Source organism: Vombatus ursinus, unplaced genomic scaffold (genome assembly GCF_900497805.2).
Source record: "Vombatus ursinus unplaced genomic scaffold, bare-nosed wombat genome assembly UNPS02015175.1, whole genome shotgun sequence".
Lineage (NCBI taxonomy): Eukaryota > Metazoa > Chordata > Mammalia > Diprotodontia > Vombatidae > Vombatus > Vombatus ursinus.
Genome location: NW_020954953.1, coordinates 6036236 through 6059078, shown reverse-complemented (window position 1 = coordinate 6059078; position 22843 = coordinate 6036236). Strand labels below are relative to the sequence as shown.

Sequence of the window (22843 nt, the reverse complement as noted above, 5' to 3'; positions counted from 1 at the left end):
AATTTATGATTGTATGAACCTACAACTGAGTTACCTACCGTCAGTATCAGGTCTCCAGCCTTAGCTGTTCACAGACTCTTAAGGCAAAAAACAACTCTACCTCTTGCTCCTCCTATGGCTGCTATTGTCAGCTTCCCTGTCCTCTATAGTCCCCTTCCCACTTATAGAGATGAATCCAAGGAGGGACACTCATTCTCTCTCTCGTAGAATACACCTGGACATCAACCATACTGCAAGGTAGAACAAGGGTGGGGGAGAGGGAAAAAAGGGGGGGGAGACGGAGAGGAAGGAGGAGGAGGAGGAGAAGAGGAGGCAGAGAAAGAAGAGAGGAAGGGAAGGAGAGGGGGGAAGGAGAAGGGGAGAGAGAGGCAGGGAGGAGGGAGGGAGGGATTGAGAAAGAGAAAGGCAAGCAAAGACAGAGTGATGACTAAAGAAAAAGCCTAAGGACCTCAGGCTTAGGGAATTGGGATCAATGACAAGAGGCTACCTTTGTTCGAAGACTAAATTCCATTTGGGTTTTACACTCTAGAAGTATCTAAGAGAAGTGGCTATAGCTAGCTCCTTTTCGTGCAGTATCTGTTCATGGGAAAACAGCTCTCCTTTTGACAAATATCTGCACATAAGCATTCTACATACTGAAAACACACACACACACACACACACAGAGTTTCTCTTTCTACTCACCTACACAGTTATCACAAAGGCTGCAATGAGAGGCACGAGGAGGACGAAAAATCTTGCACGTGAAACAATATTTCAGTTTCACCGTCTGGCCGTTGATGATGACTTCTCTTGTTCGGGGAGGTGGGCGGTACCCCCCTGAACTGGTACCATTTGCTATATCTAGTGGAGAGAAAGGAAAAAGAAACTTCTCAAAAAGAAAAACTTTACAAATTTTTACTCAGGCATTTTGTTGCATCATCCAAGATCTTTTAAGAAATTGGCCACAAGAAGCTTGTGGTATCTGACACCATTTTTACCCCCTCTAACAGAGGAGCAGTCAAACATGGGTGACATTTGTACCAGGAACATTTTCACCTTGTCCTGGTATAGCTTATAGAAAGCACCAAACAACAGATTGTAGAAAATGACATAAAATATCCAACAGCAGCCTGAAACCCCATGGCACAGTTGCTCCCCTTAGGAAAATGGGCACTTATTTTGAATTCTTCAAACTCTTGACTGCTTCTTGTATCTCTTTCAAAAAAGTGTGTCACAAAGGTAAAAGAAGGTATAGCTATCCATTTCCAGTGATGTGGACTTACAGTAACCACGCGTTTTCTGAGAGTAACAGCTGATGATGCTTTTGGTGTAATGATGTTACTGAAGAGAGTGAGGACATTATGTTTAGAGAAGGATTTTTGGGGGGTGTGGCAGGGTTGATGATAGTTGTCTCCAAAAAGTTACAGTGTGGAAGATAAATTGGACTTATTCTGTGTTGTTCTAGAGGGCAGAAATAGAACAATTGTATAGCAGTAACAAAAAGCAAGTTATAATTCAACACAAGGAAGAACTGTCTAGCCATTAGAGCTGCTCAAAAATGGAATTGGCTGCTTCATGAAATAGCGAGTTCCCTCATTACCACTGGGGAGTGGGTTGAACCAGAGAAACATCTAATGCAAAGGATCTATGATTTTATCAGCAGGGGGGAACTCCCAGTGCATGAACACTCATTCCACTAAAGCAGACTTATGGGTGCTCTATATGACTTAGGAGAGTAGTACCAGAAAGTCCGCTGAGTTATGCAAAGGATAAATGACTTGTTCAGGGTCATATAGTTAGTCATTGTCAGAAGTAGGATTTGAACCATGTGGTCAGTCCTGACATTATATCTAGGTCTCTATCTACTATGTCAGACTCTGTCTGTCCTGTATATAGTACTTAGTAAATGTCTCAAATTGATTTCTTCTCCCTAAAATACATATCTCTAATACTAAGAGCCCTTCATGGCACCTGTTTACACATATATAAATATATATGTGTCATCTTCAGCATCGCATCAATACTCAACTATAGGACTATACAGCTAACATCCAGGATTTTCATGCGGTCTATTTCATGGTTCAGAGAAGTTGGCTATTACCTGAAGAGTAAATATTTCTTCGTTCCTTATCCTTACACTGAGTAAATAATTTTCTATATGGTATGATTTCAGAGGTGCCACAAAAGTCCTGCCTCAATCTCACATTCTTTGGTTGGTCCCTGAAATTTCACAATCAAGATTTCAATCTGCTTCACCCTTGGATTTGATAACTGTTAAAAGATCCATCGGAGGGGCAACATTTTAAATTGGTATGGATTCATCACCTTAGAGAGAAGGAAAGAAGGGAACAGGGAACAAGGTCTGATGGGGATTTTGCAGAGGAGATGACAGAGCATCGAGTACTTGAGATAGGAGGAAGAACATCAAGGAGGAGGAAAGGGTTTGAATGAGGTATTGAGAGGTACCAAAGACAAATTCTACCGAATTAGAATCTTTGTCAAGGGCCGGTCCTATTCCACAGAATTATTAAACAAATGTTGAGCAGTTCCCAGGACTCCACACTAGTGAGTCAACTTGGCATGTGCCCTGACAATCAAACACACCTCAGTTTTGACACTACGGATGGCTGCCCCATGTGGTGCCTTTAAGAAAATATTGAGTTATGCTAAAATAAAGAGTAGCCACTAATCTCCAATAATTTCTACTTTAGGACATAATGTGCTATCTCATCCAATTAACATATAGAAAGCTCTTTATAAACCTTAAAGCCTTATATAAATGCTGGCACCTATGTGATGCAGTGGATAGAGTGCCAGACCTGGAGTCAGGAAGACCTGAGTTCAAATTTGGCCTCAGATACTTCCTAGCTATGTGGCCTAGGGCAAGTATTTAGCCATTTGCCTCAGCGTCTTCATCTGTAAAATGGGGATAATAATAGCACCTATCTCCCTGTGTTTTTATAAAGATCAAATAAGATAACAACTGTAAAGTGCATAGACTTGCTACTATGTGCCTGGCACATAGTAGGCACTATTAAAATGTCAGTTATTTATTATTATTTTTGCTGATTATTATAGCTAACACATGACAAGTCTCTCCAGTTCTAACTCATCTGTCTTTTGTGGTCTTAGAGGGGTAACTGTGGCACTGAGACACTGAGTGATTTCCCCATAGTCACACAACCAATATGAGTCAGAGCTAGTATAGACTTGAATTAGGATCATTCTAACTCCAAAGCCAGTGCTCTATCTACTTTAATTACCTCAATTTTGTACACAGTAGGTACTAAATAAATGTTTGTTGAAGACTAAAGAGATGCAAGAGCTTTGTAAACTTTTAAAGGCTATATAAATATGAGTTATTAGTATTTTTACATACTGTAGTCATTTGAAAAGTGAACAAAAATAAATTACTTTAAATGATACATGGATCAGGGCAAACCATTTGTGTGCCCAAGCCAAGTATACGCCAAATGAATCCAAATTAAAAGTAATTTGGTCGTTCATGTAGCTTATATAATTTTTGTTTCTAGTGTTCCTCCAGTTTTCCTAAAAGATATGGTTAGAAAAGAGTGGGGCTACAGATCTGATAGATTTTTTTAAAAGTCAGGATAACAATTTGTATTTAATTAGAAGTCCTCTGAATTTTTTATGAAATTTTCAGAACAAATATGAAGGCCAAGAAAGATTTATTTACTAAATTTCTAATTGGCCATTGATAAATCTGTTGGTGAGCAGGCCTTATGTCAGGTTCTACTGATCTTTCAGTTCTAAGCCTCATCTTTATATGTTTATAACTTTGTTGTAAAGTTGAGCTGGAGGGCAAACTTGAACAGACTTGTTCAATTTGGACTTGGGAGAGGAAAGCAAAAGAGAAACACAAAGAAACTCATGCTTTTTGGTGATATAGCTATAAAACTTAATGGTGTAGACCAGAGATGGGGGTAGGGACCCAGGGGACCTGGGCTCTAGATTCATGTCTCTATTAGCTTAGGCCTGTTAGTAGTTTTCTGCACATGGGGGGAAAATCGCCTTGTCTGCTCATAAGGCTATTTTGAATATGAAATAGGTAATAGATGACAATATCTAATGTCTCTGTGATTTCTACATTGAAAAGTTAAAACCACTGTGCAAATGCATGGTATCTCTAGCAGTTATAATGCTATACATACAACATGAGATTTAATAGGGCTGACTCAGCTGATTGGAAAATAAGCATTTATTAAGTGCATACTATGTGCTGGGCATTGCACTTAGTGCTGTACTGATGTCTCAATAACTTGAACCTTTACTATGAGTATCCAGAGATACCTACATTTCTATTGCCCATTTTGCTTTATGTTATCTTCAAAATGCTCTGCTACCTGTTATTGCCTAGCCACCCCCTGCTACCAGTGTCTCTCTACTAAGTGATTATGCCTTGCCTTGGAAAGTCCATCCCCCAAAGGCATTATGTGGTTGCTACTCATGTCAATCTTGTAACGTACTTTTCTGAGACTGCTAACATAAGACCACTGCGTAGGTGGGTAAGGGGTGGGGGGAGTGTTTGCAATCCTCAGAATGTCTGTGTGGATTATTATTTTTCATTTATTAATATTATTTGAACCTAGCTTTATGTGTCTAAAAAAATTATCTAATCCAAAAAGCTTACCATAGAGGTCAGGCTTCATCCAGAAATGTTCTAGGGAATTCAGATGGTTTTAAGGAATGCTTAGATCCCAGCCAGTACTTGTTTTGGGTCCACCCAAAGTTTGTGTTTTGGGTTTCCCAAAAGAGATCGACTTACCTGCTGATATAGATCTCAAACTGCCCTTCTTTTGGAGACTATCTATTACTTACTTGAGGCCAGTCAGGCAAAAGCCCTTATGCCCTTTTCTAAACTCTATATAATATAACCTCATAAAGAATTGAAAAGGGAGCCATCTCTTTTTTCCATCTCTCTCTCTCCCAAATAACCTAACAAATTTCTTTCTAAAACTATTTCAGATTTTGGGGTTTGTCCTCGTGAATAACACCTGTTGATGGTCACATATGAAGAATGGACCTGGAAACCAATGACTTCAAATCCCCTTCCTTAAAAAAAAAAAGTCTTATCCCAATCTCAGCCTCTAGTAAATGGAGATTATTATACCTCTCTCTTGCCCAAGGAGGCTAAGATGATCCATGCCTGTGAAGTTCCTGCTCTTTTGTCGGATATTGGGGGCCCTGAAGGTTGGTGTTCTGGTCTAATCTTCAATAATGTTGCTTTTTGTTAGGGACAGTTGTGCCCCTAAGTCTTAGTGCCTAGGTGTGGTTTGATAAGAGCTACTTAAAAAACGAAAAACACACCCACAGTCATCTTTAGTTAATGGCAAATGATGACAGGAAATTTTGGAGAAATCCTACTATAGTTCTTTTGGTTTCGGTGAGTCCCATACCCCTAAAGGGTAAAAGGACTTATCTGCCCAGATTTGTTATCAAAGAATCTTGAAAGCTTGAAGAGGGGTTTTCCTTCTTAAAGAATTGTTTCATTCCTGGCAAAGACACATAAACAAAAGAACATAGCATCTTGTGACCATGTCCAAACTAGGTGAACAATAGAAAAGAAGAAACAGGGATGTTTTCCAGTTTTTTTTACTTTAGGAACACTCAATTAGTTGTCTACTTAGCAGTCCTGCTGTAATGGGGGGAGCATTGGTCTTGCTGAAGTCAAAAGACTTGAGTTTGAGCACATGCTCTGCTACTTACTAGCTCCAGGATTACGGTAGATCACTTAACCTCTCTCAGCCTAAGTTTTGTCACCTGTAAAATGGGAGTATTAATACTTGTATTACCTTTCTCAATATGTTGTTGTTGTTCAGGAGCGTCTGACTCTTTATGATCCCATTTTGAATTTTCTTGGCAAAGACACTGGAATGGTTTGTCATTTCCTTTTTCAGCTCATTTTACAGATGAGGAAACCGAGGCAAGGAGGATTACGTGACTTGCCCAGGATCACACAGCTAGTGAATGTTTGAGGCCAGCTTTGGACTCATATTTTCCTGACTTCTGGTCTGGGGCTCTATCCACTGCACCACCTAGTTGCCCCTCTTCAATATGAAAAGTATATAAATTGTTGTTAAATCGTGTCTGACTCTTTGTGAATCTGTGGACCACAGCACACCAATACTGTCTGTGAAATTTTCTAGACAAGGGTACTGGAGTAGTTTGCCATTTCTTTTCCAGTAGATGAAGGCAAACAGAATTAAGTGACTTGCCCAGGGTCACATAGCTAGTAAACGTGTAATGTCAGATTTGAATTCAGGTCTTCCTGATTACAGGCCAGGTAAATCTATCCACTGAGCCAACTGGATGCCTCAAGATATATAAAGTACTACTCAAAACTTAGAAGTTTATTATTATACTATGAATGATACCTCCAAGTTACCTGAGATCTTTTGTAAACTGCATATTATTAAGTTGTATTATTATATCCACTTTAGAAATAGGTGATTTAAATCTTTCCTAATAATGATGGTGGAGCCCATCACAAATCCAGTTGCATCTGGACTTGCCCATCCCTATCCAAAATTCAAGAAAAACTGAACTACGCTGTTGTTTGAGATCCATGATCTTCATCATCTAGGGAACTCCCATTGCGGAAATGCCTCCATCATTAGTGAGGGGCACCACGTTTGTGATTTACAGTCGGAGAGTTGCCTGGGTCACTGGGAGCTTGAGTAACTTGTCTAAGATCACATAGTCAATCTGGGTCAAAGGCAGAATTTGAATCGGCTCCCAGGACCGCTCTCTGGTGATGACTCAGACCAGGCTGCCTCCCAGCGTTACTTACTAAATGCGCATATTTACAATTATGCAATGGAGCTATAATGGAAAAGAAAACATAATGCCCCAAAACTCAAACCCTCAAAGCTGATAGATTAGGAAGTATTATTACCAGGGGATTCTTCTTTCTATCAAAGGATTCACTAGTGGAATCCTTTAAATTGAAAAATACCTCTGAGCACTTATGTTTTACAGTTCATTAACTGAGAGAGGCTGTCAAAGTGGCATCTCAGAAATGATAAGTCAATGGGAAAATATGATTTGAGCTCCATTATGCTTTTCAGAGCACATCTACTGCCTCGAGTGAAGTATACTTGTATAAAATATCATACAAATAGTTGGATTTCACAGCTACTGAATTTTCCTAAGCATCTTTTCATCAGGCCTCTATACAGCTTAAGACTCATAAACTGCATTGCACAATGGTCTCATCTATCTCAAAGGAAGATGAGTTATTTTAATAGCACTTTAACAAGAACTGTTTGATGACTCTGAGAGTGACAAAACCCATGGGAAAATAGAAATGCTGATTAGATTTTAGGTGAGATAATATAGTATCTATCTGAACTCTTTTAAATGTGAGGTAATTGGAGCCAAATGGTCTACTTATAAATGTCTAGGTTCCTCCTTCAAGGGGGTAGAAAACGTGTGTGCTTTGATGCGTTTGTCTCCAGAGGAAATAACAGTGATAATTTTGTCTCTGATAAATCTTCTTGCAGAAAGGTTCAGAATAAGACAGAAACAAATTTTCTCAACAATTTTGTGATGAATATGTTAAATTTAACATAGACATTTAAGACAAACTATTCTAATAGAAGTTCACAGATTCTAATGCAATCCTTTTTTTCTGCTCTTTTTCTTTGGGTGGTTCAGGCTGTGAAAACTGTCAAGTTCACAATTAAAAAATAAAATGATAAAAATGCATTTGAAGATTTATGAAATATGTGACATGTGTTTCTCTTTTATCAATTAGAGTTATTGGTATTTCAATGTAAATATAAGTTTTAAATAAATGCAAAAATGATTCCTGTACAAGGGTCTACTACAGATGGATCTATAAACCTAAGCAATGGAATGTGAAAAGGATGGATTGCTTCTTCAGATTCATTCATTCAGTCAGTCAACAAATGCTTACTATATATCTACTAGGTGACAAGTACTATGTTGAAGGGGAGAACTGGCCTTAGAGGTGAGAAGACCTGGGTTCACATATTGATTTTGTGGCCCTGGACAGATTATTTAATCTCTCAGTGCTCTAGAGTCTAGATAACTCTCTAAGATAGCACAGAAAGAGCTGATCTGCTCACATAGAGGGGCTTTCCTCATCTAGGGGTTCCCAATGAAATCATAGGTTCAGTCCCTATCCTTAGGTTCAAGACAGAGTGCTTATAACTAGGAAATAAGATATACAGGCAATGGGGTATAGAAATCTATCCTGCCCTACAGGAAAATAGAAGGGGAAGGGGATAAGAGAAGGCAGGGGGAGACAGAAGGGAGGGCAAATCAGGGGAAGGGGTATTCAGAATGCATGCCATCTTGGGGTGGGGGTAGGGATGAGAGGAGAAGAAAATTTGGAACTCAAAATCTTATGGAAGTGAATGTTAAAAACTAAAAATAAATTAATTAATATATTTTTCTTAAAAAAAGATCTCTTCTAGCTCTAAACCTGTAATCCTAAAAGCAATACAAATCTGAATTGTATATATTAAAAAAAAAGATAGAGTGCTTATGTAAAGATAAATAAGACCTAGTTTCACTACAAAATATAATTTTCAGAGGTTGCACAGACAATATTGAGAGGGTCAGTAGAAAGCAACAGACTGGAACCAAAAAAAAAAAAAGGGGGCCACAGAATTAAAAGGAAAAGAGAAGATTAAAATATATATGGCAGACCAAAGCATGGCTGGTCTGAAGAACAAGGTAGAGGGAAAATATCCCCTAATAGCTCAGACAAAGGATAGAAAGAATAGAAAATGCTTTGAGGAACACAGAAGACAGTAGAAAAGTTAGGATTTTCTGAGGTCACGACTAAGAACTTCAAATTTTTGTCCTTATGTGGACAATGGAAGGAAATGCAAAGTGAGCATGGTGGAATCTGAGGCTAGCAAAGTGACTTCAAATAGTAAAGAGCTGTACTCCAATGATTCATGTAGATGGCAACCAGAAAAAAAAATCAGAGCCATTTTCTTAAGCACCTGTATTTGTGCTCGACACTGTGCTAAGCAATATGGATACAAAGAGAGGCAAAAGATGGTCTCTGCTCTTAAGGACCTTATAATCTAATGAACTGGAGGCTAGATATAGAGATAAATGCTGGCAGGTTCAGATGAGGAAACTGAGGTGAAGTGACAAAATTGTTAGAACTTTGAGCATTTCCCAAAAGGAGGAGACCCCTGTTACAATTATCATCTGCTACATAATAAAACAAAACAAAAAACCCTGTCATACTCTGATGGGTATCATACACACTATGACACCAGGAAGAATACTTTTGACCAGGGAAGATGGAAGGCAGCCTCTGTTCTGGAATCGATAGTCATAACCTAAATCTGGGTAGCTTGCTGTCTGTTGCAAATCTGAGACACTATTTTGAACTTCTATATGCACTCTGTTACCTACCTGTTTCTTTGTGCTCAGATTTAACCTCAAACCCCAATCCATTGCCTGGAAATTCAGGTTATTTTTCTGCCCATTTCTTCTTGGACTCTGACTTTTTCTGTCCACTATGATTCAAAACCTGGCCTTGTGACTCCTAGATTCCAATCTTGGTTTCACTCTCAGAATTCATCATAGCCATCTCCCACTCTGACCATTGGTCTGGGCCTTTTGTCCTGATGACCCAGCTCATGTAATACAACCCAGCCCCTCATGACCTTCCTTTCTCTGTGACTGTCCATGATCTAGCACTGATAAAAATGAGCAATATGGACAGCAAGTTCTATTCAGAGGATGGAGAGATCACTTTTGGTTATGGTGACTAAAGGAGGTTTCAAGGAAGAGATGAGATTTAAGCTAGCTGGTAAAATTTTTAGAGAGATGAGGGGAAAAGGATATTGCCAAGTAGTGGAAAGACAGGGCAGGGAGATAGATAAGAGATTTGGGAGCAAAGATATAGAACCAGGAAAACAAGAAATATGTACAATGCAGGTATGGAAATAGTGAGAAGTGGTAATAGAACGGAATTGTTCAGAAAGAACAGAGAATTGTAGAAACAGAGTTGGGTTAGACTGTGTGTAGTACATCTCCTACCTGAATTCCCTCTAATTCCCTCAAACTGGCCACCCAGCCTCTGCTTAAACACTTCCAATGTTAGGGTGCTCACTACATTCTGAAGCAGACCACTCCATTTTTTAAAGAGTTTTAATTGTCATTCACCCCCCATTTTATTTTTACCCACTGACCGTAGATCCATAAGACAAGCCTTCAGGTATCTGAAGGTAGAGAAGTTATATATCCCTCTAAATCTTTTGTTCTCTAGGCTCTTTTTTAAGTCCTTGTATGGCATGACTTAAAATCTGATTTCTATCTTGATAGCACTCATCTGAACATGGCTCCAGCTTGTCAGTCTTTCTTAAAATGTATGGTCAAGAATTAAACAGAATATTCCAGAGATGGTCTGACTAAGAAAGACTACTAGGGAACCATTACCTTCCTCATTCTATACACTGTATCGCCACTCATACAGCCTAAGAAAGAATTTATTTTGGAGGATTGCCATGTCATACTATGGACTTATAATGAACTTGCAATACACCAGAACTTCCCACCCTTTTCACATAAACTATTGTTAAACTATATCTTCCTAGTCCCATATTTGTGTTTGAATTTTTTTGGATACAACTGGATGGGGCTATTAATTAGGTAAAGGAATATACATACATATATCACATATTTCTATACTGTAAAGCATTAAGGCAGAGAGAATGACAGCCTGGCACAATAGGCTGCTGGATTGGGTGTCAGGAAGATTGGTGTTCAAATACCCTCTCAACATGTATTAGCTCTGTGATACTGGGCAAATCACTGAACCTCTCCAAATCTCAGCTTCCTTATCTACAAGACGGGAATAATAATAATAATGACCTCATAAAGTTGTTCTGAGCCTCAAATGAGGTAATTATGTTATATAAAGGATGTCGTAAAACTTACCATGCCATGTCAATTTGAGTTATTATTTTGAAATGAATCTGTGATTGCTTGGGTGTGGGGCACTCCTGATACAATACAGATAGGCAATAGTTCTACAACTGATAATCTTATAACGGAGGCTAAATGGTGACAGTGGATTAAGTGCTTGGGCCTATACTCAAAAAGACCTGAGTTCAAATCCAGCTCCAGACACTTACGAGCTGTGTGACCATGGGCAAGTCACTTAATCTGTCTGCCTCAGGTTCCTTGACTGTAAAATGGGGATCTTAATAACACCTATCTCACAGGGTTGTGGTAAATTTCAAATTAGATACTTGTAAAGCATTTAGCACTGTGCTTGGCACATAGTAGGGACTTAATAAACATTTATTCCCTTCCCTCCCTTCTATTTCACTTCTTTTAAAAGTTGCCTAAGATACTTAAGAGGTTAAATGACTTACCACAGGTCACAGAATCAGTATTTGTCAGAGGTAAGACCTGAACCTACAATTCTTCATTCACAGGCACTCACTTTCCTCACTCTAACCACTACGTAATATTGCCTCCCATCTACATCATCATCATCATCATCATCATCATCGTCATCACCACCACCACCACCACCACCACCACCACCACTCTGATTGGAGTTCAGATACAAGAATGGTCCTGGGACAATTCACTTTCCTACCACTGTTCTTTTATGTTTAATGTGTGTTAGATTATTGTGCAGGTGAAAAAAATAACTGATTGCTCTTTGTAATTGATTATTACTATTGTTGCTAAAGTATATAATTGGCTGGGAATCTTTACTATTCAAATTAAATTCATAAATGAGCTTGAGTTAAAACAATACAGAGAAAAGATCTATACTGAACATGAAACATGTTAATATTACGCAAAAGCTCCTGTCAAAATTAGCTGGCTAAATATGAAATGGCTATCTTCTGAAACATGTGACAGGTCACTAGCTAATGACTGCAGCGGTTAATGCTGACATTTGTCAAAGTTTGAATCTTAGCTATAATACGTACACAGGAGGGTTTATTTAAAATAGACTCAAAGCTATACTTCGTTAAGCAAGGTTAGTTGCGTAGGTGTGGTATATACTCAAAGATAAGTAACATTGCTAGGTGCATCTGAGTGAGCAAACTGAAACTGTGACTCAAGAGTGAACATCAATTTTCATTCTTAATGCAGGAAGTTCAAATTTCCAGTCCTTAATGGAGAATGAAACTCACTTAGAAGCAGCATAATCTTAGGGGGAAGAGTGCTGCTGCATTTGGAATTATAGGATCTGGGTTTGAATCTCAACTCTGTCACACATTATATATTGTAAGAGCAAGTCAGTCCCTTTGGACCTCAGTTTCTTGGAACTCTTCTTGTAAGACAAGGGGATGACTAGATGACCTCTGAAGTGCCTTGCAGCTTTAAATCTGTGACTCTATGATATTAATAGATAATTAATTGACACATAATATTTATTAATAGACATCTAACAATATTTATATATGCTCAGGTACTTAAAAAGTAATGGTGATAAAAGGCGTCATGGTATAGTTTGGAATACCAGGTCCTAGTTTTAATATTGGCCTGTTGTTTGTTTCCTGTATGATACTGGAAAAAATCACTTAACTGCTTTATGCCTCAGCTTCCTCATTTGTAAAATGAAAGGGTTGGATAGGATGTACTCAAAATTCCCTACAAGTTCTACAACCATGATCTTATGTTAATGTCTAAATGGCTGGAGCCTGGAATAAAATCAGACATGAGAAATAAATCTGAATCTTGTTCTATCATATGCAATGTGTTTCAGCGTCTCCATCTTCTAACTCCTTAAATGACACAAACTGTACATAACTTAGTTATTACTGTAATTTGAACAATTTAAAAAAGCAGAGGGACTTGAAGCAAAAAGATTCACACACAAAGTTAAAATAAGGGACCAGAGCAAAATCTATCATACTTCAGCTGAACTCAAGAAGGCAGGGGTACAGCAATGTCTTTAGACAAGGCAACAGCAAAAATGAACTTGATTAAAAGAGACAATCATGGAAACTACAATATGCTGAAAGGTACCACAGACAATCAATGAATAACAATACTTAATACGTATACTTCAAGCAGCAAAGCATCTAAATACTCAAAGGAAGAGCTAAACAAGTTACAAGGAGAAACAGATAATGAAGTTGTAATAGTTGGAGTGTATTCCTTTGAGACCTAGACAAATCTAATAAAATAAATAAGAAATATAGAATTTTAGAAAAGTTAGTTGTGATAGATCTTTGGCAATTACAGAATGGAAACTGATTAACATTATGTAGCATATTACAAAAAAACCCAACAATAACCAAATCATGAATTGAAGCATAGAATTCTCATAAACAAATGCAAAACACCTGAACTACTAAACATTCTTTGCTGACTACAATGAAATAAGAGTTATATTTAATAAAGGACCATTGAAGAAATAATTACAATTAATTGGAGACTTAATAAACTTATTCCTAAGAAACTGATGAGTCGAAGAACAAATCACAGAAACAAATAGATAATTTCATCAAAGAAAATGACAACAATGAGGAAATATAACAAACTTTGTAGGATGAAGCTAAAGTAGTCCTTAGGGGAAATTTTATATCTCTAAACACTTTCATCAACAAAAGAGGGAAAGAACTGATTAATGAACTAAACGTACAATTTTAAAAACTAGAAAAAAGAGTGGCTAGAGGGTAGGCTTTGTAGTCAGGAAGAGCTGTGTTCAAACTCTGTTTATGACACATATTGATTATATGATTCTGGGCAAGGCACTTTTAACTCTCAGTGTCCCAGGCAACACTTTAAGACGTTAAGTTGCAAAGCAGGTAAATTGGTAAAGGGAATTTTCTCGCTGGGAATTCCTTACAACAATTAAATAAAGAGTCTAGTTTTTTTAAAATAACAATAAATGAAAATATTAAAAGACTATTAATGTTCACAGAAAAGTCCTCAAAAATGTTTCTCTTGATCTGTCCAAGAATTGAAGAACTTAAAAAGATAACTAATAAATACAGTAGAAATCAAAGGGGAAAATAAAGCCCTGATTGGCTGTGATGCAAGTAGAGTAGAAGTGAGCTCTGGGTTGAGTCAAAGGACTTCAGTTTATCTACCTTAGGCCAGTTTTCTTCAAAATAAGGGCCATAGCATGATCCCAAGGGAGTCCTGGCATGATGCTAAGGGTTAGACGAACAATTAATCAGAGGGCACAAAGATGATTCACATGACACTCTCCCTAAGATCATTTTCAACCCAGTCCCACCCTCAACATGCCCCTCTTCTGATTACTCTATCTGCTATGCAAGTTCCCAACTTTCTCTGTTCTGCTCAGGTTATGGGCCTCTCAGTTTCCTTCAGGACAGTAACTAACTATGCCACTCAGCAATAGAGGCCATCCCTCCCCACAGCATACCTGCCCCTTTCCTCCCAGATAACCCTATGGCTTTTTCAAGTGACCCTTCGAGGATGGACTCTGAACTCTGCCTAGTGACTCTGCTTAGTGAGTAAGAGATTTTAACCTCACCTTTTTATTTTTTCTGGGTTGAACTGAGTCACACAAGGTGAGCAGACCCTGATGAATTGTGATCCATAATTGCTGATCTTTTTGTTCTCTTTCCCTTTAAACACACTCGTCTTCAGAATTCCTCTATTACTATCAAGAGCTCCGCCATCTTTCCAGTTACCCAGGTTTACAACCTGGTGTCATCTTTCACTCCTCACTTGCCCTCACCCCACACATCCATTCAGTCGCCAAGTCTTGTCATTTTCCTTTCCATAATACCTTTTGCATCTGCCCCCTTCCCCTCCACTCACACAGTCACTGCTCTAATACTGAATCTCATCACCTTCTCCTAGATTACTGCACCAGCCTCCTGGAGCATTGACTTTCCTGACTCGAGCCTCTTCCCACTCCAGTTGACCCTACACACAACCGCCCAAGGGAGTTGTCTACGATTCAGGTCTAACTTTGTCATTCCCGTACAACAAACTCTTGTGGCTCCTAAGGATTGAATATTATTTCACCTTTAATTCCTTCTTTTTAAATGTCTTTTTGTGTAAGTTTTATAATGTACCTAATTATTAGTAGAGTAGCACATGTAGTACATAACTTATAAATATAAATTAATATATACATATTGGGGGGGGTAGATGTTCAAAAAATTTTTACCAATAGGGTACATGATAAAAAAGATTGAAGACTGCTGCCGTAGGCAAGCCACCAAACCTCACTTATCTCAGGTTCCTCATCTGTAAAATGAGGGGGGCTGGATTAGATGAAATCTGAGGTCCTTAGGAGGAATAAATCCATGAGAATAAGTCCATGAGTTTAACCAATTGAACTAATTTAAAATACATTCAGAATAAAATAAAAATAAACTCAGGCTGCTCTATTTACTTATATAATTTTTCCACCAGGGGCCAAAGCCTGGGCCTTCAATGAAAAAGGCAGAGGGCATTTTTGTCCTTGTGAAATTCCAAGCTTCTTCAGCTTTTGTTTAAATTCTCTAGACAGTACTAGAAATATCTCTGTGCTCCATTAGAGAAAGCCAATTCTTCTGGAGAAGACAAAAGCAAGACATACTCTAATCCTCTTTTCCATGGGGAATGCTTGCTGCAATGTCAGAAGTAGCTGAAAATCGTATTATGCTAGAGATTAACAGGGCCAACTTGGGATTGCTTTCAAAAAGAAAACAAATACCCACAGTCATTTTTAAAGGAGAGAGCATTAGAAACTGTACAGCCAGAATGGAGTGTGTTGCTATCATCACTAAGGAAGTCTAATATGTTTTTATTGAACTTTGAGCAGCCTTACCATATGTGTGGCTGTGACTAATGACTATATGCAAAGACTAGCTTCTCTAGCTGTGTGGTCCTGCTGTCAGAACTGATCTCCTCTAGAACTTAAAAAATTAAAAAAAAAATTCCTAGGACAGGCTAGAAAGAAGTCAGTTGCCATTACTTACAAAGGTGGTATGCACAATGGAAAAAGAAAGCTGTAGAATTCAGGTACCCACTTTTTTCTTTTGTTCCTAATGATCATCTCATTCAAATTGAACATCTCCCAATGCATATATGACCTCTCCATCTACATGTCTTACCCATACCTCAACTCAGCATCTCCAAAACAAGTTTATTCTCTTTCCCTCTAAACCTCTTACACCTTGCGACTCTATGATTTCTGTTAAACACCACCATTCACCCATTCTCCTCTTTAAGATCCTGGTGTCATCTTTAACACTTTCTTCTTCACTCCTCATATCCATTTCTAGCTGATACATCTCTTGCATCTAGCTTTTTCTATTCACACACTGCCACTCTCCTTGTGTAGGTCTTCACTACCACCACCTGCATAAATTATTGCAATATCCTCACACTGCATTAAGTCTTCCTGGTGTCGCCATCTTCCTTTTCCAATCTGTCCATCTCCCTGCCAGAAGGAACTTTCTTCTGCATTGATCTGGCCCTGCCACTCTTCAGCTCAAAAATCTTCAGTGGTTTTCTACTAGTTAACAAGGAAAGTTCAAAGATCTTCAACCGGCCCCCAAGGTCTTCCATAATCTGGCCCCATCTTACCTTTCCAACTGTGGTGGGAGTTATATCCTAAGACCTGAACACTATTTCTCTACATGCACAAGACACTAATAAAATGGGGCTATCTGACCATGGCCTGCCCCTTACTACTTCTATGTCTTGGCTCACATCAACTCTGGCACCTGGATTGTCCTGTCTCCTCACCTTATACTGATGAATTCTTGTCCAACTTTTAAAGTCCAACTTGAATACCAACTCCTTTAGAAAACTATCCCTGCTCCCCTCCACTTTCAGTAAAAACTTTCTTTCTTAGACATTGCATTTTGTCATTTCTACCTTATGCTCTGTTCTCTCCTCTGACATTGCCACCATCCTAGTGTGGGCCCTGATCCTCATCACCTCATGTTTGGACTATTTCAATAGCTAGCTGCTTGGTCTCCTCCCTGCTTCAGGTATCTCCCCAATATCTTCCATAATCTATCTTCCATTCAGCTGTTAAATTGATCTTTATAAAATGCAATTCAGACCATATAACCCCTTATTCAATAAGAACGAATAGCTTCCTATTCCTCCAGGATCAAATAAAAATTCTTTGGCTTTCAAAGCCCTTCATCACCTGGCCACTTCCTACCTTTTCAGTCATTTTATACCTTATCCCACCCATGAACTATAATCCAATGACGCTGGCCTCCTTGCAGCTCCTCATAGACAATACTGTATTCACTAACTAGGTATTTTCACTAGCTGTCCCCCAACCCTAGAATACTGTTCCTCCTCTCAGCTTCCTAACTCCTCTGGCTACCTTCAAGACTCAGTTAAGTCCATCTTCTGCAAGAAGTGTTCCTTGGGTTTCCTTAATCTTAATAAATCCATAATTTATCTTACATGTATCTTATTTGTAACATAGTTGTTTTTATGTTGCCTTCTCCTTTAAACTATGAATTCCTTATGAGTGTGGGCTGTTTTTTGTCTTTTTCTATAACTCTTGCACTGAGCACAGTGCCTGGAACATAGTATGTACTTAACAAATGCTAGCTGACTCCTTTTGTATCACTCTAAAACATTTATCATGTAATTTTGTATATCATAGTTATTTGTATTTGTGTCTTCTCTATCTAGACTGTAAGTTACATAAAGAACCAGACTATGGTTCATCTAAACTTTGTATCTCATCCAGTGTTTAACGTAGTGCTCTGCACATAGGGGGTACTTAACATATGGTTATTGTTTTTGCTGAAATTTTTAATGCCTAAAAAAAAAATACAGAGAGGACGTAAATTTCTCACAGTTCATAAACTTCCCTGAGGTCTTTCTTCATGAACACAGCAAGAATGAGATCTCTCCCTCTCCAAAAGAGCTTGTATTTCTCTCATTCTAACATCAGAATGAAGAAGGATCCTCAGGAAAGGTGAGATTTTAACTGTAACTTGAAGGAAGCCAGGAAAGCCAAGAGGCAGAGACAAGAGGGAGAACATTCCAGGTGTGAAACAGCCAGTGAAAATGCCCAGACTCTGGAAATGCAGGGTCTTGTTTGAGGAACAGCAAAGAGGCCAATATCACGGATCTAAAAGTAGGTATGTGTACTAGAAAAGTAGGGAGAGGTTATGAAGAGCTTTGAATGCCAAACAGAGGATGTTATACTTAATCCTGGAAGTGATTGTTGTTGTTGTGTGTCCTTTGTTTTTGAAGAGGACCAATGACATCACAGGGTGACCTTCACTTCGCGTGTGAACTGGATTTAACTGAGGCAGAATTGCACCAAGTTGTCAATTTCACTCTATTTCTCAGTCACCGAAGTTTTGTGGCAGGACAAAAAGTCCTGAAGGTGATAAGGAGTCACTGGATTGCATTGAGTAGGGGAGCACCTCGGGGTCAGATGGGAACTTCAGGAAGATCACTTTGGCAGCTGAGTGGAATGGGGAGGGACTCAAGGCAGAAAGACCCACCGGCAGGCTACTGCAAAAGTCTGGTCTCAAAGCGAGGGCCTGCACCGGGGTGGTGTCATGACAGAGAAGAAAATGGGGCAAATGTAAGAGATGTTAGGAAGGTAAAATTGACAGGTAATAAATTGGATGCAGGAGGTGAGAGAGTGAGAAGTTGAGGATGGCACTGAGGTTGCAAGCATAGGAGACTGAGAGGATGGCGTTGACCCCTACAGAAATAAGGAAGTTAGGAGGTTGAGGGTAAGAGAGTGAGTTAGTTTTGGATATGTTGGACTTGAGATGTCAGTGGGACTTTCAGTTTGAGATGTCTTACAGGCAATCGAAACTGCTAAAATACTTGCTGAATACAAAATAGATGCAAAGCAAATGCAAAGTAATTCCAGGGACCATTTATTTCTCTAAGGATCTTTGCAACAACATCTACACATATTGTTAGCCACACAGAGTATAACATCTGAATATAAAGGATAGAGACATGAATACTTTCAATATTTTGTGGTCATATTGGGCTGCAGCCTGCTGGCTGAGGGAGGAAGGACCTTGCCCAGGCTGCACAGCCAGGCTGGGGTGAAGCACAGCTCACAACCTAGACCCTTGCTTCCCATAGCCTCTGATTCAGCCAAGAAAAGCATCCCTATTCCAGATGACTCAGCAGGTTCCAACTGTTACCACCACACAAGGAACATTTTAATGGTAAAGAGCAAGGCACTAGAATACTCTCTTCACCACATCCACACATGACAAATTTCTCAATCCCTTTTGTTAAACTGAGAAGTACAAGATCACAGAAACTGTGGTTTTCTTCTCCTCATGTGGGCTCTAATACTTTCAGGGTACCATTCTTCCAGTAAAACAGAACTACAACCTAGGGTTGTCTTTGACTCACCACTCTCCCTTCACTCCGTAGAACCAATCAGATCTCAAATCTTGTCATTTCTACCTCTCCAATATCCCTTACATGTCCCCTTCTCTCTTCTCACACAACTGGAAGCCACCTCCAGTTTTCCTGATCTACATCTTGCCACTGGGCCCAGATGAACAAAGAACAAACAACAACCTGTAAGCAGTAGGAGCTGCCCCACTGGGGACCCAACTGGCCAGTTCCAGTTGGGCAACTTAGCTCCTCTTCTCTCCTCTTTTTCTTCCTCTGTCCATATAGGGTATAATACCCTTACCTGTGGGCGCTCTACTCAAAGGAATGTAAATTTTTGATCTCTGAAACCTGTCTTTGGGTTACAGGCTAGATTTCTTTCTTCTTCTTCTTCTTTTTTTTTTAATTTTTGCTAGGCAATCGGGTAAGTGACCTGCCCAGGGTCACATAGGTAGTAAGCTAGATTTCTTTCTTAAGGACCATGCCTTAAACCCAAATCACACAGGCTCTCACAGATTGGACAACAATAGGTCCCAGCCCAAGCTCCACCTAGTCAATGTTTGAGCCCAGATGGCTCAGTATGAAAATAAATAGCAACAGCTCCTACTTTAGCCAGAAACCCTGAGGATCTTACCCTCTCAGATTGATTTTTTTTTTGCCCAGGTAGAAGAGGCATTTCTTCATTGCCTCATTTCTTACCTAGCCTTAATCACTAAATGGGCATCGCCTCAGTCAAACTGAGACTTGGGAATGACCTCAACTTAAAAAGGCCAAGGTCTCCCACGGCATCCCAGGCCATCTCCAATAGTCCTGACCTATATTTTGTCACAGGACCCAGATGGCTGTGGAGGAGAAAGTGAGGCTGGGACTTTGCACAGCCCTTCCTCACTTAAATCCAATTCACTTGCAAGTCATGGCATCGCCTTCCTGATGTCATTGTCCTCTTCAAGAATGAAGGACAAATAACAACAACAACAACAACTCACAACTATCATCATAGTTCAGGACATGGAACACTTCTTGCCTGGACTATTGCAATAACCTCCTAATTGATGTTTCTGCCTCCAGGTTCTCCCCTGCCTAATCTATCTACTGCACAGCTGCTAAATGATTTTCTTTCTTCTCTCCTCTCTTCCCCTCTCTCCTTCCCTTATCCCCTCTTACTTCTCTTGCTCACCCCCCTCTTCTTCCCTCCTCTCTGTGTCTGTCTCTCTCTCTCCCTCTCTCCTACCCCTCAGACGGGCTCTCTCCATCTTACCCAGAATGGAAGCACAGCAGCTTGATCCCCCAACTGATCAGTACAGAAGCTTTAACTTTATCCATTTCCCTAACCGGGGCTGGTTCTCCCCTCCTTCAGCAACCTGGTGACCTGGGCACTTACAAGACTTGTACCACTCTTGGTGTGGACACTGTAAACTTAGCCTACTGCAGCTCAGAACTCAAGCAATCCGAAGAAGCCTCAGCCTTCCCAGCAGTTTGGATTAAAGGCATGTGCCACCATGCCTAGCTAAAGGGAATTTTCTTGAAATTCAGGTCTGATTATGTCACTCATCTACTCAATAAACTCAAATGGCTCCCTATTATTTTTTTTTTGGAGGCAATCAGGGATAAATGACTTGCCCAGAGTCACATAGCTTCTAAGTATCTGAGGCTGGATTTGAACTCAGGTCCTCCTGACGCCAGGGTTAGTGCTCTATCCACTATGCTACCTTCCCATTACTTCTAAAATCAAATGTAAGATCCTTTATTTGCAATTTCAAAATCTACACAACCTGACCCCCTAGCTTTTTTTTTTTAAAGTTTTATTATATATTAATCACTTTCATTGACATGGTAGAATAATCAATCTAGCCTCCATGTTGTTCTTCACCCATGACAATTCATCTCCAGTCTTTGTGTCTTTGCTTTGGTTGTACCATATGCCTGTCATGCATTCCCTCCTCAACTTTGCCTCAGAGAAGAAAGAAGAAAAAGTTGGCCTCATGGACATGAAGTCTTCAAATCCTGCCTATGACACATACTAACTGTGTAATCCTGGGCAGATCACTCATTTTCTCCTTGCCCTGTGAAACTCTCTTAACATTAGAAGTTGAAGAAAGCTGACCTGCACTGGTAAAGGGAGTTTTTGTTCTCATCTGGGAGTTCCCTAGATAACTGAAACCTCACCTGGGAGTTCCCTATATAACTGAAATCACAGGTCTAACTTCCCATCCCATACTTATTTGTATGTACATGTTATTTCTTTCTCTAGAATATATGCGTCTTGTGTGGGGAAATGTTTCATTTTTTGTCTCTGTGTCCCCAGTCCCTTAAAGTGCCTGGTGAAAATGTGACCATTTGTTACTGAAATCACTCTTTAAAGACAAAACACACGCAAAAAAAACACCAGCCCTTTGTTTTGAAACATTGAAATTTCTTATTGTAAGTTTATCATATTTCTTTATACTTTCTTTGCTGTCTTTCATAACATAAACAGATCTCTAGCAACAAAACAAAAGCCAGTAAGAGAAAATAATTTTAAAAATCCTAAAAGCTAAACAAAATAAAAACTGGTATGACCTAAGGAATTAAAAGTCTATTCTTTGGGGGCAGCTAGGTGGCACAGTGGATAGAGCACTGGCCCTGAAGTCAGGAGGACCTGAGTTCAAATCAGGCCTCAGGCCAAACACTTGACACTTACTAGCTGTGTGACCCGGGGCAAGTCACCTAACCCCAATTCCCCCCCCCCCCCAAAAAAAAGTCTATTCTTTGAAATATAATATCCATCAAGGCAGGTAAGTGGCACAGGGGATAGAGCACTGGCCCTGAAGTCAAGAGGATATGAGTTCAAATCCGGCCTCAGACCAAACACTTGACACTTACTAACTGTATGACCCTGGGCAAATCACTTAACCCCAATGTCCCTCCTCACAAAATAAAAAAATAATAATATCCATCTACATTATATGTTTAACCAACCGAACCCATGGCTACCCTGAGACTACTATGTAGGCAACCAGAATATGTAAGGTCTGTAATCTTTCCTATTTACTAATGATAATCTTGAGGAAAACACATGCCAATTTAAAAAAAATCTCATTAATCACTAGGACTGTGACTTAAATGAATAAATACTCTTGACTATGTTTTTCCTATGTCTATTTCTGAGAATTCTCACTGTAGAAAAAGTGATTAATTACTTTAAGAGGGCACTGAGATCATGCAGGGACCCCCCCCACCCCCGCCACTTTCTCTGCAATGTCTTACTAACATGGTATCCTCTTGTTTTCCTCTTAACTGTCTTATTTTCTGTTCTACTCATTCAGTAAATAATCATGTTTAGTATGAATAGAATTCACAGAAATCTGTCTGGAATGGGGATTAAGAAAAAGACCATGAAAGTCTGGAAAAAATTTGATTCTTTTCACTTGTTCAAATCAAACAAAAAAACATTTATTATGTACCAGGCTGAGAATATAAATGCAAGCAAAAAGAAAGATAGTCTCTGCCTTCAAGGGGCTTACATTCTAATGAGGGAAGAAAACACATAAAAGGAAGCTGAAAAACA

General features: G+C 39.3%; 1 protein-coding gene across 4 annotated transcripts in view; it reads right to left on the bottom strand.

Moving 5' to 3' along the window:
* The window catches only part of LOC114031456 (probable palmitoyltransferase ZDHHC14), a 326338-nt gene that overhangs the window by 87253 nt on the left and 216242 nt on the right, over positions 1-22843 (bottom strand). For all 4 annotated transcript variants that reach the window (XM_027846519.1, XM_027846521.1, XM_027846520.1 and 1 more), the window contains exon 3: positions 685-843. In XM_027846519.1, coding sequence (XP_027702320.1) covers positions 685-843 — 159 coding nt within the window. The remainder of the gene's footprint in view (positions 1-684; positions 844-22843) is intronic.